A 13799-nucleotide genomic window follows, 5' to 3' on the forward strand; every position below is an offset into this window, starting at 1 on the left:
ATCCATAACGATAACATAAAAAAAAACAAAAAAAAAAAAAAACAAAAAAAAAAAAAAAAAAAAAAAAAAACATTCCCAGACAGTAACGACAGGGATATACAATATTCATTGCGCCTGACTTATGTGTCCTGACATAAATGTTGAAATCTTCATCCAATCGTAAAATTCCTTCTCCCATGTTCTTTTTCTGTTGTCTAGCTGGTGGTCTTACGTCTATCGTTGTTCCTGTTAACTTGTGTACAAATCAACGTGAGTCCGTCAATTTTGACTTTATATAAAATGGAAAAATATACCTTACAGTAGATGTATTTACACATCGTTCCCTTTAATGAACATTTTTTTTTATTTTACTTTATTTATGTTACAGTAAGAATGAAAATGAACAGCGCAAAAAACTGAAGTCGACTTTTATCATCAAGAAATGTCATTATATTTGGGGATTAGCCATCCTACAGAAAAACTGTAATTAGCTACAACAAATTCAATGAAATATGGTCCCGCTAACATCATGAGATGAATTTACCATTATATTTTTAGTGTATCTTTAAAGAGTATTTTAGCGTCTTTAAAAAAGAATTACGTAAATGTATAGGGTAAAAGCAATTCTCCAAAATCTATGAGTCTCTGTACCTTTCCTTTCAGATAAACCATTTGCATTTTATCCGTTTTTCAGAGAGTCATATGACGACAGGAAAAAAGTCAAATGATCAATCCATATCTGTACAATAAAGAAGTTTGCTTTAGAGTCTAGAGATCCAGTCCGTCAAATGTAAGGGGTAATAGGGAATAAAATATTTACACAAAACTTCACCAAGTTATTTTCACTTGTGAAGTTGTTGTTATGTACACAACCATAATCTCGTCAATCATGATACACTTAAGGTATAATCAGCAAAACGTGAAGCATTATTATCTCAATACTCCGGGAAATATCCCTCTCATATTTTGATAATTTCGATTTTTCCGGATCATCAAGTAATTGATGAAACTCGCTGTATATAATGATGGATTATACGTTTAAATGAGTAAATCACGACAATTATCGGACATATTTGACAAAGATCATGAATTAAAATTAAAAGGTGAGATGGACTAATAGCGAGCAGATTGAAATAATACGTTGTGATACGCGACATACCTATTTCATACAACGTCTCCATGACCAATGGGAATTCAAGATTGCAAACGTATAAATAACAATAAGTTGAGAATAAATCATGAAAGTTGTTTTTGTATGCACCGTTGCTTACAGTATTGCTTATGCCCTAGTGGTATGAAATGATGAATTAGTAATAAAAAAATAAACTGTTATGAAAAAAACACTCCAACCTAAGTACATCCATCTGTTAAAAATAGACCAGACGATGTTGCGTTGGGGAGGTAAAAGTAATGTCTATATGGCTCAGGACGCTCATACAAAAGGCCGTTCTAAGTGCAGTATCGCTAGAATGTCTCCCGCCGCACACTAGCTGACTGCACCAACTAGCGTCTGGAGTGCCGAGAGCGGTATTTTATCCCAACTCATTGTTTTCATCAAAATGACAAAAATCACTCTTTTACTTTTTTTACTAGGTAAGTAGAGTACTTTTAAAAAAACGTAAATTTTGAACGTCATTTTAAAGTTTCAAAAATCAACAAGAAATAATATAATGTATATGTTATATATTAAATATATCTACTTATTTAACACAGAATCAGAATAATTATAAAGATAAATTATTCCTTAAAGGATTTTGCATGAAATTCCAATGGGTAAAATGGCCGATAGTGAATAATATTCGATACGATAATGTTAAATTGAAACAATAAATGTACAAACCGCCACACCAAATAGAATTGAATATATTCAGTAGCTGTATCACAAAGTGGCGCTTCTGATTGTGTTTAAGTTTTTATATAGATCTAGCATTTACCTGACAAATTTGGCATATCTACTACAACATGCTTTTAAAATTCTTTTCCTTTTAGTAAAATTGTGTGGCAAATAGTACTCAATGGTTCGCAAATTAAGATAACGATTTTGACATTCTATTTTACTAAACAAGAGTCGAAATGATTCAAAATAAAATGATAATATGTTGCAGTATATAATTACTTACAACCTTATAACAGATTCTTTTATACATAATTCGAAACAACAATACAATTATGTGAAAAATGAAATAACTTAAAAGAATGCATTGCATAAATAATGTACACGTAAATTAAAAGTCTGTAGTGTAAAAATCATTACCATTTTCTATTATTTGAAAAATATATTATCATACTATATGAATTGTAATCTAACAAAATAATCAAAATTATTTCTCGTGCTGTTTCGATGACAAGACTGCTATCAAATTACCAATATTTATATTGTGTTTACATGCCCTCTGGAATGCATCCAATCAACCAACGATTCGGCTATTTGAAGTGGTCAGTGGTAGCAAATTGGTTGATCTGGATCTCGAATTGTTTTCGTATTGATCTTGTGAATTTATTGCCTTCTTCGGCTTCAACGCCTTTCTGGTATTCTTTGAGGCGGATTACAAATCCCGGACATGATACGCGTAGCATTCTGTGATGTCTTCTTTGAGTATCTTATCCGTCGGATCTACGAGGATATTGCCAAGTTGCATGGTGGTAGCAATGTCATGAGTACGAGAGATCTCACGAATGGTCTCAGATAGCCGTTTATGTATGGAATGACTACTTGGCCTTTATGACTATTCTTGTCGTTGGTTTTCCTATTTCCCCCCTTTTTCTTGCTTTCTTTTAGTTCTTTATCTACCTTCTCAAGTGCTGAAATGGGATATTCTTATGTTTTCATGGTCGAGGGTATGTGATTCTGTTATTTGATTTTGCACTGTTGGTCCGTTAAATTCATCGTGTAGCATATTTTCAGCAGTATACGGACGACATCCAACTTCTGGTGTAAGGGGTTGGTGTGATTGGAGGTTGAGGTACATTTTGTATGTGTTGTTTTGATTTGCGGTAGACCAGGTGCAAAATAACTAAAAGAGTATCAAGGAGGGGCATTTATATCTTCCTCGCATGATACTGTTAGTGATGTTCTAAATATATCGCTTCCACAAACTTGCATTCTACCGAGGCAGTCGCTATGTCCTCATTCTCCAGATGTTCCATACTAAATGTTGGGATCGCTACCCGTGGCACATGTTGACCAATGTACAAATGTCGAACAATGTAAAAACAGGTATAACGAACATCAAACTCTAGGTATAGTTTGATGACGGATGAGACTACTGCCTTAGTTGGCTTATAATACGAACAAAATGCGTACAGAAGTAAATTAAAACGTTTATTAGTAAAAAAAATATTATGAAAACAAGAAGCCTGTGAATCTTTGTGTCTTAGTAATAAAAACAAAACTAGAAATTTTTGTTACTATCCGTTTCCCAGTGGTTCTTGCGTTAGAATATTAATTTGTACGTTGGCCAGGCTGATCTGTGAACTTTGTTACATGAGCTACAGTATTTTATTGTTGTTACAAATATGACACTTAGTTTATCGTTATGTTTTATAAATCCGGCGATAAAATTGGAAATAAATCTGACAAGGTATTTTCCTAACTTACATACGGATTGGCAATAATAAACGACATTAACTTCCCCACATCGTTCACGTTTGACATTTGTTATCATGTCCAAGAAAAAACTTACCAAGTGAGCATTCACCATAACCTCTCCGGACAATGGGTTTGTAGCTTACTGACCATTACGGTCACTGTACGAAATCAACCATAGTAAAAAAAGAGGCACATGTTTCCCAATCCGTTCTTGCTAATACATCTCTCCTAGATATAACAACAGAATTATAACCTATTTACAGTTTGTAGTTTTACTCTGTCTGATAATAAGTAATGAACCAATGGAAAATGTATGGCTGTAGCATGAAACAAAGTGTTTGATGTATCATATAAAACTGTTTAATATTCTTCATGATTAAGAATCATTTTTGCATTTGCTACCGACAGAGCATAAACGATACTCATTATTTGAACAATAACTTATGCTTAATCGTGTATATATATGGCTAATTAACTCAAAACTATAAATGAAATGTAAAAAAAAAAAAAAAAAAAAAATGTAACTGAAGAAAAATACTGATTCGTCTGTTTCTGTTTCCGACAGAAAAAAAACATTCGTCAGTAGTGTACCATCGTAGCATCTTAAAGGTTTTAGACCCTTTTAAAGATGCTCCACCGCTGACAAATGGTATTTTTTCACTATCAAAAACAGAAGCAGACGATTTAGTAGTATTTTTCTTCTGTTACAAAAGTTACTTACTTTACACCATTAACACCATTGAAAAGTTTGAGCTTCTAATTTTACTTCAAGTTAAAAATATGAAAAATAATTAATTGCATCCCGAAAAAATTCCGTGGCACTATATTCTATATGAAATGAAGTACTGATTGCGCATGCACCAAAGGCGAAATAAATTATTTCATATTATTTTTGTGTTAATTAGGCATAAATATACACGATTAAACACAAATTATTGTTCGAATGATGAATATCATTTATGCTCTGTCGGCGGTGGAGCATCTTTAAAGTATCGACATTTGGTTTGCCTATATAAGTCTTCCAATGTATCCATAACATAGTTGGAAAAATAGTGTTAATGCATCGGACCTTACGTTAATAAGTACTACTGTTGACTTGTAGAGTGTTGTGTTATTTGTAAATTCTGGGAAAATATGCAAAAAAAAGGCAAATACAATGTATTTCTATTTTTACGGTACATGTTTCAATTTTTTAATATAAATTTTAGTTTTGAACATATATGGTACATTTTGAACAAATATTTATAGCTTTTGTCCATATATATTTACATTTAAATAGTTTTGAATATATATTGCACTTTTATGAATATGAAATTAATATTTTTGAACCGATTTCTATGTCTAAGAACAAAATTTTGACTTTTAAGAACACGCATTTTATTTTATAAATACTGTAAAATTTCTCGTTCCATAGTAGATGGTTATTATTTTTCACAGGCTCCATTGTTATTGTACAATGCCAACGTGCACCGTCAAGTCGTGGCGGACCACCCCCGCCACGGAGGGGAGGAAGGCCTCTCCCGCCCCCTAACACGAGATATCAAGGTCCCCCACAACCCCCACAAAGACGTATGCAACCCCTACCTCCGCCACAAGGTAGACCAATGAGCCCCCCTAAAAATAGAGCCATGCCACCTCCACAATTCATGCCGCCACCAGCAAGTACATGGGGAAGAGCACGCCCACCTCCTCCAAATCCTTATAGGGCACCAAACAGACCCCTTCCACCTCCACCAAGGAACTGTTCCTGGAGTCCGCTGTGTGGTACGGACGGACATACCTATCCGAACATATGCCAGATGCCACCGTGAGTAAGGATGAAACCAATAACTAATTATAGTGTAAAGCAAGACTTAATTGATGAATTATAGTGGATCTTGTCACCTGTGTAAGGTAAAGAGGATAAATCCGTTCTATAGTCTAATAAGTCCGCTTAACCCGCTTATATCAGTCGTTTTTATTTATTTATTTTTTGCCTAATTTATAGGCAATTTTTTTTTTCGGCGGACTAGTGTCTAATTAAAGATAAGACAAAAAACTGTATACAAGTTTTGTGAAAAAGATTCAAATACAACATTCAACAAAATTATACAAAAGACCATTTGTTAGTCTGTGGAGTCTAATCCGGGCAACAATGAAATGTGTCTGACAGTATTAATGGGATCTAATGTCATTTGGCAGATATCCCTGAGAAACAAACAACTAGGTGGCCATTTGAGGTGTTGTAGTGGACATGTTGACATACACTGTAATAGGTGTGGACTATTTATTAACCTTGTGTGTATATTTCACCGTTTCTCAAAAGTGACGTGCAAGGACACTTGTTATGAGTCTCGTGTGATTGACAGTATATATATTTCATTTTCTCTTCACAGAATCATTTCTTCAAGTTTATCCGTCTATCCATTGTACATTATAATGCTAGAAGTAAAAGTGTAGTTTTCAAACAACAAAATCATCTGAGCGTGTCGATTAAGTGTTTCAAAATTTGCCATTTTAACAGATATGTAAGAAAGGCTTGTGATGGTAACTGCCCATGCTTTGTCCCTCCTCCATGTGGATGTGTCTCCACATATGCACCAGTGTGTGGTACCGACGAACACACGTATGACAATTACTGCAAACTCAGATGTGCGTAAGTATATCGAAAGACAGACCAAATTGCGTATCATCGCCATGTACCATAATAGTCAATGATGTCCACTGACTAAGTTAAATTGCAATAGGTTTTTATTTTACAAAGTCAAATAAAACCTCAAATTATATCAAAAATACTGATATTTGCATCTATAATGCAGTGATAGGAGTACACACAGTCAAGCAAAGAAGCGAAGTTGTGGTCTACAATTTCATTTCATGTTTTAGAGTGTTATTCTTAATAACAAAGTGACTTCATATTCAGATATGTTTTCATCTGAAAAAAACAAAAGGTTGTTCAGTGTCATTCATGTCTATCAGTGATTTAAAATGTACTCAAAGCTTAATCAAACTTCACAGCTTTTAAATAGATTACTGAAGAAAGAATCACGTCAAAATGTTCGCCCATTTGATATGTCAGACTTATTCAAGATATACTTCATAGCTTTGAATCAATTAGTCTACCTACGATGACTTAGTCCATGATAGACAGCAATTAGGTAGCTATATAGGAGTTTTGATGCTTCATCATTTACACGTTTTCGATTATAGAAACCAAGTAGAAAAGTGTAACGGCCGTTGTCCGTGCCCAACGCCCGCTCCCACTACGAAGGCTCCCACAACTCCTCCCTGCTTGTGCGAGAACCAGCCGTACAATCCAGTATGCGGCAAAGACAGCAGGGTATACAACAATGACTGCGAAAGGAAATGCGCGTGAGTAAAACTTTGTAGGGGTAATCAAGCGAAATTACATTAATTGTGTGACAAAGGTTAGACGGTTATACCAGTCTCGCACAATGTATCAGGTAACTTAAAAAGAGGTCTATGCTCGATTTATATGAAATCACCGAAAAACTACGTGTATTGGTTCACTCCGACTCGATTTGTATTCCATTGACATACCATAACGATATTTTACCTGTGGAGAGACACTAAAACTATTTCCTAATTTTTCTGGTGTAATACTGAATTATGCTGTATCATGTTTTCAATTAGAAAAGTAAAACTAAATTGTACTATTGTATATGTGTTCTCTTAGAGAAAAGTAAATCTAAATTGTGCTTTTGTATCCGTGTTTTCTTACAGAAAAGTAGAGCTCAATTGCGCCGGAGTCTGTCCATGTGAGAGAGAAAATGGTCAAGTGGAGATCGAAGGAACGCGCCACCCACCACGTAGCACCGCGCCACCGCCACCTCCTACCGTCGACCCATTTGCTTTCTTTTTCCAACCTTTCCTTTTCCCGACAGTTCAACCCGTTCTACCTCCTGTGCAGCAAGAATCGAACTCCTGTTCACAGTGTTGGCTGGATGGCGAGCGAGTTTGTGGTGGAGACGGACGCACTTACTTTAACGACTGCTTTGCCCGTTGCAAGTAAGTAATATATTTGACCATTTCATAGTAGCGTATATAACCAAGTAACCAGGAGCTCTATGCCTATGTACATATCGCCATTTTTAGTGTTTGATATTCTTTTATATGTCATAGTGGTTGGTAAAGGAGATATCATATTAGTTTTCCATCTACATGTATCTGTACTTTATTTCCAGTGACGCCGAAATCAAGTGTTACTCGGAGTGTCCATGTGGTCAGTAACCCTCGCATGTGAGACGTTTATGGTATATCTATGCCAATCTATAGCGCACAGGACTGAACCAGTAAATTCGGACCATGCCATTCACACAAAACAAAGTGTTGTCAATAGCTTCATGTGTATTGTCCATTTAATTGTGATTAAAATCGTTTTGTTGCAAGTTCGTTTTCCAGCTGGGGGATCTTATTGGCGGTGAAATACTATAATAAAATATCAATAAGTCTTTGGTTTAACGGTGAAATACGATAATAAAATATCAATAAGTCTTTGGTTATACGGTGAAATACGATAATAAAATATCAATAAGTCTTTGGTTTTGTTATGTGTTTTATACAAGCCATAAACTCGATTATTGATTGCTTGCCACGTATTTAAAAAGATATGATCCCGACTGTCTTCATATTAATGGAAACAAATCTGCTTTGTATGTTTGCCCTACTATGTGTACCTGTATGGGTAAACGATCGAAACGGTACCTATAGGAGTAGATGATCTTTAGCAAAACAAGTATTTTCTTGTTGAATTCCCAATACTAGTATCATTACATGTATTATTTTGCAATTACATGCTAACCGATAATCAAAGTACTGAAAGTACTGAGAGCTTAAGGCAAGTGAAGAAATTTAATTTGCAGGTATTCAGATGAGTAGACATAAAAAACAAGTGTTAGCTACCCAAAAAGCTAAGAAGGCTACCATACAGTATTGTTTATTAGGAAGCAATGATAGGAAAGCTTGACAAATTGTTCTTTTCACAGTTACCTAGGGTAGCTGCCATAGTTCTTATTCTCATTTTTGAATAATGATAATTCAAATGCTTTCACATTCAATGTAAAAGATTATCAACTTCATGATATTCATGAAAGGGCCACTAGGCTACCTTTCCGAAACAAAAAAATTAAATATCTTTTTATAACGATTATAATATAATAAATTGAAGTTTTGCCTTGTGGCGCAGAAATGGTCGACTAACCCATTGTAATTATGACGACGCCAGGAACATAATACAACCTGCGATATGAAACTTAACCTTTTATTTATTTCAATAAAGTTGTTCATAATGTGAAGAGGGCCTTTTCCTTATGCTAACAAGTTTTCCGTCAAATATACACTATACTGATATACATTTACATGTACTTGGACAAGTTGGTGAAATACATAGTATACAAGCATAACTTTTCGGTTAAAACTGTACTTTACTTTAGCGCATACAGATCCACAAATATCCCCTAAGTAAAGCCTAACTTTGTTTCAGCATCTCCCATGTACCGACATTTTTTACAAGTAGGTCATGGCCATCTAGCGTACAGTACCAGTTAGGCTATATCTAGATGCTCCACGTGCTCCCGGCAATGTTTCTATTCAGTACGTGTAGCGACGCCTTATGTGATTTCTGAGAATAATGTCCAACAACCAGAAAAAAACATTCAGACTTCTCTGGGTTTATCTAATGATAATTTGTTTGCAATGATTTCCCCACTGGTACCCCTTACACACATGAAATCTTCAACAACAAGTAACCAATTTTTTGTTGGCCCTGCAGGTAGGGCGTTAGAATTGTACCTGCTGCCCTTATTGCATGATCGTAAAAGGTGACTAAATTTAGGATCTTATCTTTTCTATTCTTCCTAACTTACTTTATCTTTCCCAATGCCTCCATTGGCACCGCCTCACTTTTGGCCTTGAGATGAGCGTTCGCCCCTGTGAGGAAGGCTCTGGGTTCTGTTCCCTGGCCGAGACAGACCAAAGTCTATAAAAGTTGTAGTTTCCGCTCCTGCTTAGCGTTCAGCATAAGGGGAGTGGGACGACTGGTTTGCCCGTTGTCAGTATAATGTGACCGGTTGGGGAGTGTTGTTTGGTGTCTTCAGTTGCATGCTTCAGTGATATAGCACTATAAAAAGGGCAACAGTTCCACTATACAAGAAGACACAACATGAATTTACTGCAGTCTCCCAAAACACGCACCTCGCACAACATTCACGCAACACACTGCATACATAGGAGGCCATAGCTGTTAATAGGACGTTAATTAATCAAACAAACAACACGCGTAAATCATTTGGGAAAGCCAATCAAAGTGCAGTGATAGGGAAGGCCACACGCCCTGCGCCATACGTGCATTTGTTGGATAAATGACGCATCAAAAAACATACTTAGACATTTTGATTGATCATCGGTAAGATATTATGGTTTTTGAGACGGACCCCGGTTTCTAAACACGATGACGTAAGGTCTTTTTTTATTGGTTCCCCACCCGCTGATTTGTCAAATGTATACAGAGGTTATATGACATGTATTACAAACCACTACTGCATTGAAATATCGAGTTTTGTTTATCGTTTTTTAAGATAATGTAACTATTTATCGTGTTCTGCCTTCGAGTGTAAGCGGTTTTCATCTAAATAAGCGACTTGTCACGTGACACTCAGCAATGGTATAAGCGGTCCGATGTAAACAAAGATGTCATAACGCAAAATCTGATACTGTTCGGGGAGTTCCCTGCCTTAGAACCTAGATGTAAATCTGATACTGTACTTGCTGGTCGAAATCATCTATGAGAGATAATTTCCATTCTTTTTACTCAACAGCTTGAAAGCGACAGAGACAATTTCTTTAGCATCCCCCCGATGTGGTCGATCACATTCACGTAACTTTATCTGAAGAACACCTGAACAACGCAACCACGTGCATTACGCTAGTAATCTTCAACATCCCTTCCGTATTTGGAGACAGAAACAGTTAAATTCGTAAGCGTTCATTTCGTTTTGTTTCTACATTAAATAAATTGGTCTTTGGGTCGGTATATGAACTACATACCACTTATGTTTCTGATTTTGTATTTGACAAACAATGACGCATGAAGTGAACTAGGTAACATGGCTGTGTATTTCTGCTAACATACATATAATCAATGTTTTGTTTTACAACAAGAAAAAAAAAAAAGTTTAATATTACTTCTAATTTTGAAGCAGTTTCTGGTTAAATTATCAGTGAACAAATTCATCTGCTAGCATTATTTACTTATTTGCTGAATCAACAGTACACTGACTAATGAGTGACTAATAAACATTGATGATACATGCTGATGTTAATTTTTGTTTTCGCCTCAATGTCCCTAGAAAATGTTGTTTTGGCGCATTGTCTGATCAAATGTCCCATCGAAATTTTATTTCAAGGGGACATAGTCGCATAGTAACAAATCTCCTTCCCTATCACTGAAGTGAACTGTGTTTAATTATGTTTATTCAAAAATACTTGAATAAAATAACATAGCATAACATAACAAAACATTATTTTTATTTTACTCTTTAGTGATACATGTCCATCTGAACGTATGCTTTTTGATATGTTTTTACATACCGTAAATCTGTTCAATTGCCAATTTACTTGAAACCTGCAGTCCGCTAATTATGTCATGTTCATCATTAGATGTTTTGCAACACTACGGTCAATTAGACAGAATTGTAACCCTAGATCTGACAACAAAGTTGTCTAGAGCTTTATATATCTGCCATTGCAGCTAGTTAATACATGCCCGGTATTATTTCACTGCTTCTTGATAATCTCAATTCTTCAACATTTTGAGTCTGCTGTGGATGACTAGGAAATATTTGGTCCTGTTATTTTAGAATTTAACAAAATATGCAATAATTTCAATAAAAAGTTATAGAGTCCTCTAACATAAACTTAAAGAATTTTGTTCAGTTCAAGTCAGTTGTGGAGTCTTGTTTACAAGTAATTTGAGTTAATATATTAGCATCATTTTTAATCTTTTTATTTTTAACTTTTATCAATATTTTAAGCTCATGTTTCCAGTTTTTAAATCAGAGATAATAATTGTCTTAATAAAATCTAGCCTTATTAGTGATTACACTTGTCTCTTAAACTTCATATACACACATGTATATTATGTACAAATGTATTGTGTATGCATGATTGTGTAACAGGAGAGGAGAAAATGTAGCGGCCAGACCGGGATTCAAACCCGGGACCCTCAGAACACTAGCCGAGTGCTCTACCGACTGAGCTACCTGGTCTCCGATGATTGACCCAGTCCAATCCTGCTACACTCCTCCCTCCTTTCTCGAAGTCTTCATCCTCGAAGACATACGAGAATCTTCCAAATACCACCAACGTGGGTTATTTAGTTGGGTGCAAATTTTGTAACAGGAGAGGAGAAAATGTAGCGGCCAGACCGGGATTCAAATCCGGGACCCTCAGAACACTAGCCGAGTGCTCTACCGACTGAGCTACCTGGTCACCGATGATCGACCCAGTCCAATCCCGCTACAATTGTATCTCTATATTGATTAGCTACTGTTGTAGCAGAGTCAGTCAGAAGGTGATATCTTTTCCTCTACAACAGTAGCTATATATTAATTGATTACATCAATATGCTAATTCATTGTCATGTATGTTACACACTATACAAAATCCTACATACTGTTATGTTTTGTGATGTGACACTCCATTACCACGGTATCAATATGGACAATTTGGCAAATTAAATCTGTTACACCTACTGAATTAAATGCATTAAATTGTATGTCATAAAATTAGAAAATAATGCTAGCAGTTAATTTTTGTCAACTTCGAATTTGAAAAGGAAACTGCTCCAAAATATAAAGTGTTCTTGTTCTTGTAATAAAATAAAACATCTATATCACATACGTTAGCAGAAATACACAGAGACACGTAAGTTCACTTCATGTGTAATTTATTTACTGTAGACAGGTATAAGCAAAACGAAATGAACACTTACGATTTTTGCTGTTTCTGTGTCCAAATACGAATGGAATGTTGTAGGCCTTGATTATTGCCACACGGGTCGTGTTGGGGAAGTACCCGGGTACCCGTCAAAATACACGTAGGAACCATGTGTAGGCTTCCCGGTCGGGCATCCGTCAAAATACTGACGAAACATACTGATACTGAGTGTTAGATGTCTGTGTAAACGTAAAATTCAGTAACAAGAAGTATAAAATAGCACTCTTTTGTTCTATTTTACTCACAAAGGATGACACTTCATCTGCTAACGACATGTTCACAAGCAACATTGTTGCAATTCTTATTTCCCATGATCGGAGAAGTGATCATGAATGGCGCACATGTTTACTTTCACTATCGGTATGCTGTATATGACAACACCAGAGGCTATCCGAATGAAGACTACGTCACTCTTTTGTACTTCCTGTTGCGCATGTGCAGTAAACAACATCTGTCACGGACATTCTGGGATCTGTCAGCTTGTTACATTACGATTGTATGATGTTACCGATTGATATTAAATTGATATACCAATGCCATTTGCAGTATTGGAGAATAAATCTCTCACATTTCATTATGATTACATTGAAATTTGCTCCATCTGCAGATCGCCTCAAACAACATCGGTAAATTGTACCACTAAGCTAACTCACGGAGTTGATACGTTCACATAGGAATACGTTCACATACTGTAGGAATACATGTCGAGTATCTAGGTACGGATCGGATACTCAAATTCGGGTACACGAGGACAAAATTTAGTACCCATACCAACCCTACTTATACATACTTAAATCCTGTCAATTCCTTTATTTAGTGTTATCTAAGCTTAAACTAGAAGTTCATCCTATATGCAAATGATTGGCGAGAATTTAGGTCATCGATCGCTATCATTCATGCAAATTATTCTCCCTATTTTCCATTAATAGACAATGATATTATAGCTTTGGACACATTTTTGAAACTATAACACTTAAGGAAATACTACAGATTTTTTTCATGCAATCGTAATTACACCATGACAGCATATTTGCTTTAGAAAGCGGATTTTTTGGACCTGAGGTGTAGTACTTTTTCACGCTAGGTGGTGTCGTAGTCGAAAAGGAATTTCCAGTATTTCCGGTATCGCAGGCAATGACAAAACGCTGTAAGGCTATATAGCCTTAAGCGTAAAAAGTGCTTATGCCATATCTTCGGCTCTGTATCAAGATCTTTGTCGCAAAGAATTAGTATAAAA

The 13799-nt window shown here is 35.6% G+C and overlaps 1 protein-coding gene across 1 annotated transcript; it reads left to right on the forward strand.

Annotated features, from left to right (window-relative positions):
* The first annotated feature begins 1447 nt into the window (after positions 1-1447).
* Positions 1448-7944, forward strand: LOC138323235 (four-domain proteases inhibitor-like). The gene is made up of 6 exons (XM_069267669.1): positions 1448-1572; positions 5006-5375; positions 6072-6203; positions 6758-6919; positions 7292-7576; positions 7753-7944. The coding sequence occupies exons 1-6, from the start codon at positions 1539-1541 to the stop codon at positions 7796-7798; spliced, it is 1029 nt and encodes a 342-aa protein (XP_069123770.1). The 5' UTR covers positions 1448-1538; the 3' UTR covers positions 7799-7944.
* Positions 7945-13799: the final 5855 nt, after the last annotated feature.

Source organism: Argopecten irradians, chromosome 1, assembly GCF_041381155.1.
Source record: "Argopecten irradians isolate NY chromosome 1, Ai_NY, whole genome shotgun sequence".
Classification (NCBI taxonomy): Eukaryota; Metazoa; Mollusca; class Bivalvia; order Pectinida; family Pectinidae; genus Argopecten; species Argopecten irradians.

What these genes read in the sequence shown, in the direction of transcription:
- LOC138323235 (XM_069267669.1), top strand. Translation starts at nt 1,539, where the DNA reads ATGACAAAAATCACTCTTTTACTTTTTTTACTAG. An exon ending in TACTGCAAACTCAGATGTGC is followed by an intron (nt 6,204 to 6,757) that starts GTAAGTATATCG and finishes TTTCGATTATAG; the next exon opens with AAACCAAGTAGAAAAGTGTA. An exon ending in GACTGCTTTGCCCGTTGCAA is followed by an intron (nt 7,577 to 7,752) that starts GTAAGTAATATA and finishes CTTTATTTCCAG; the next exon opens with TGACGCCGAAATCAAGTGTT.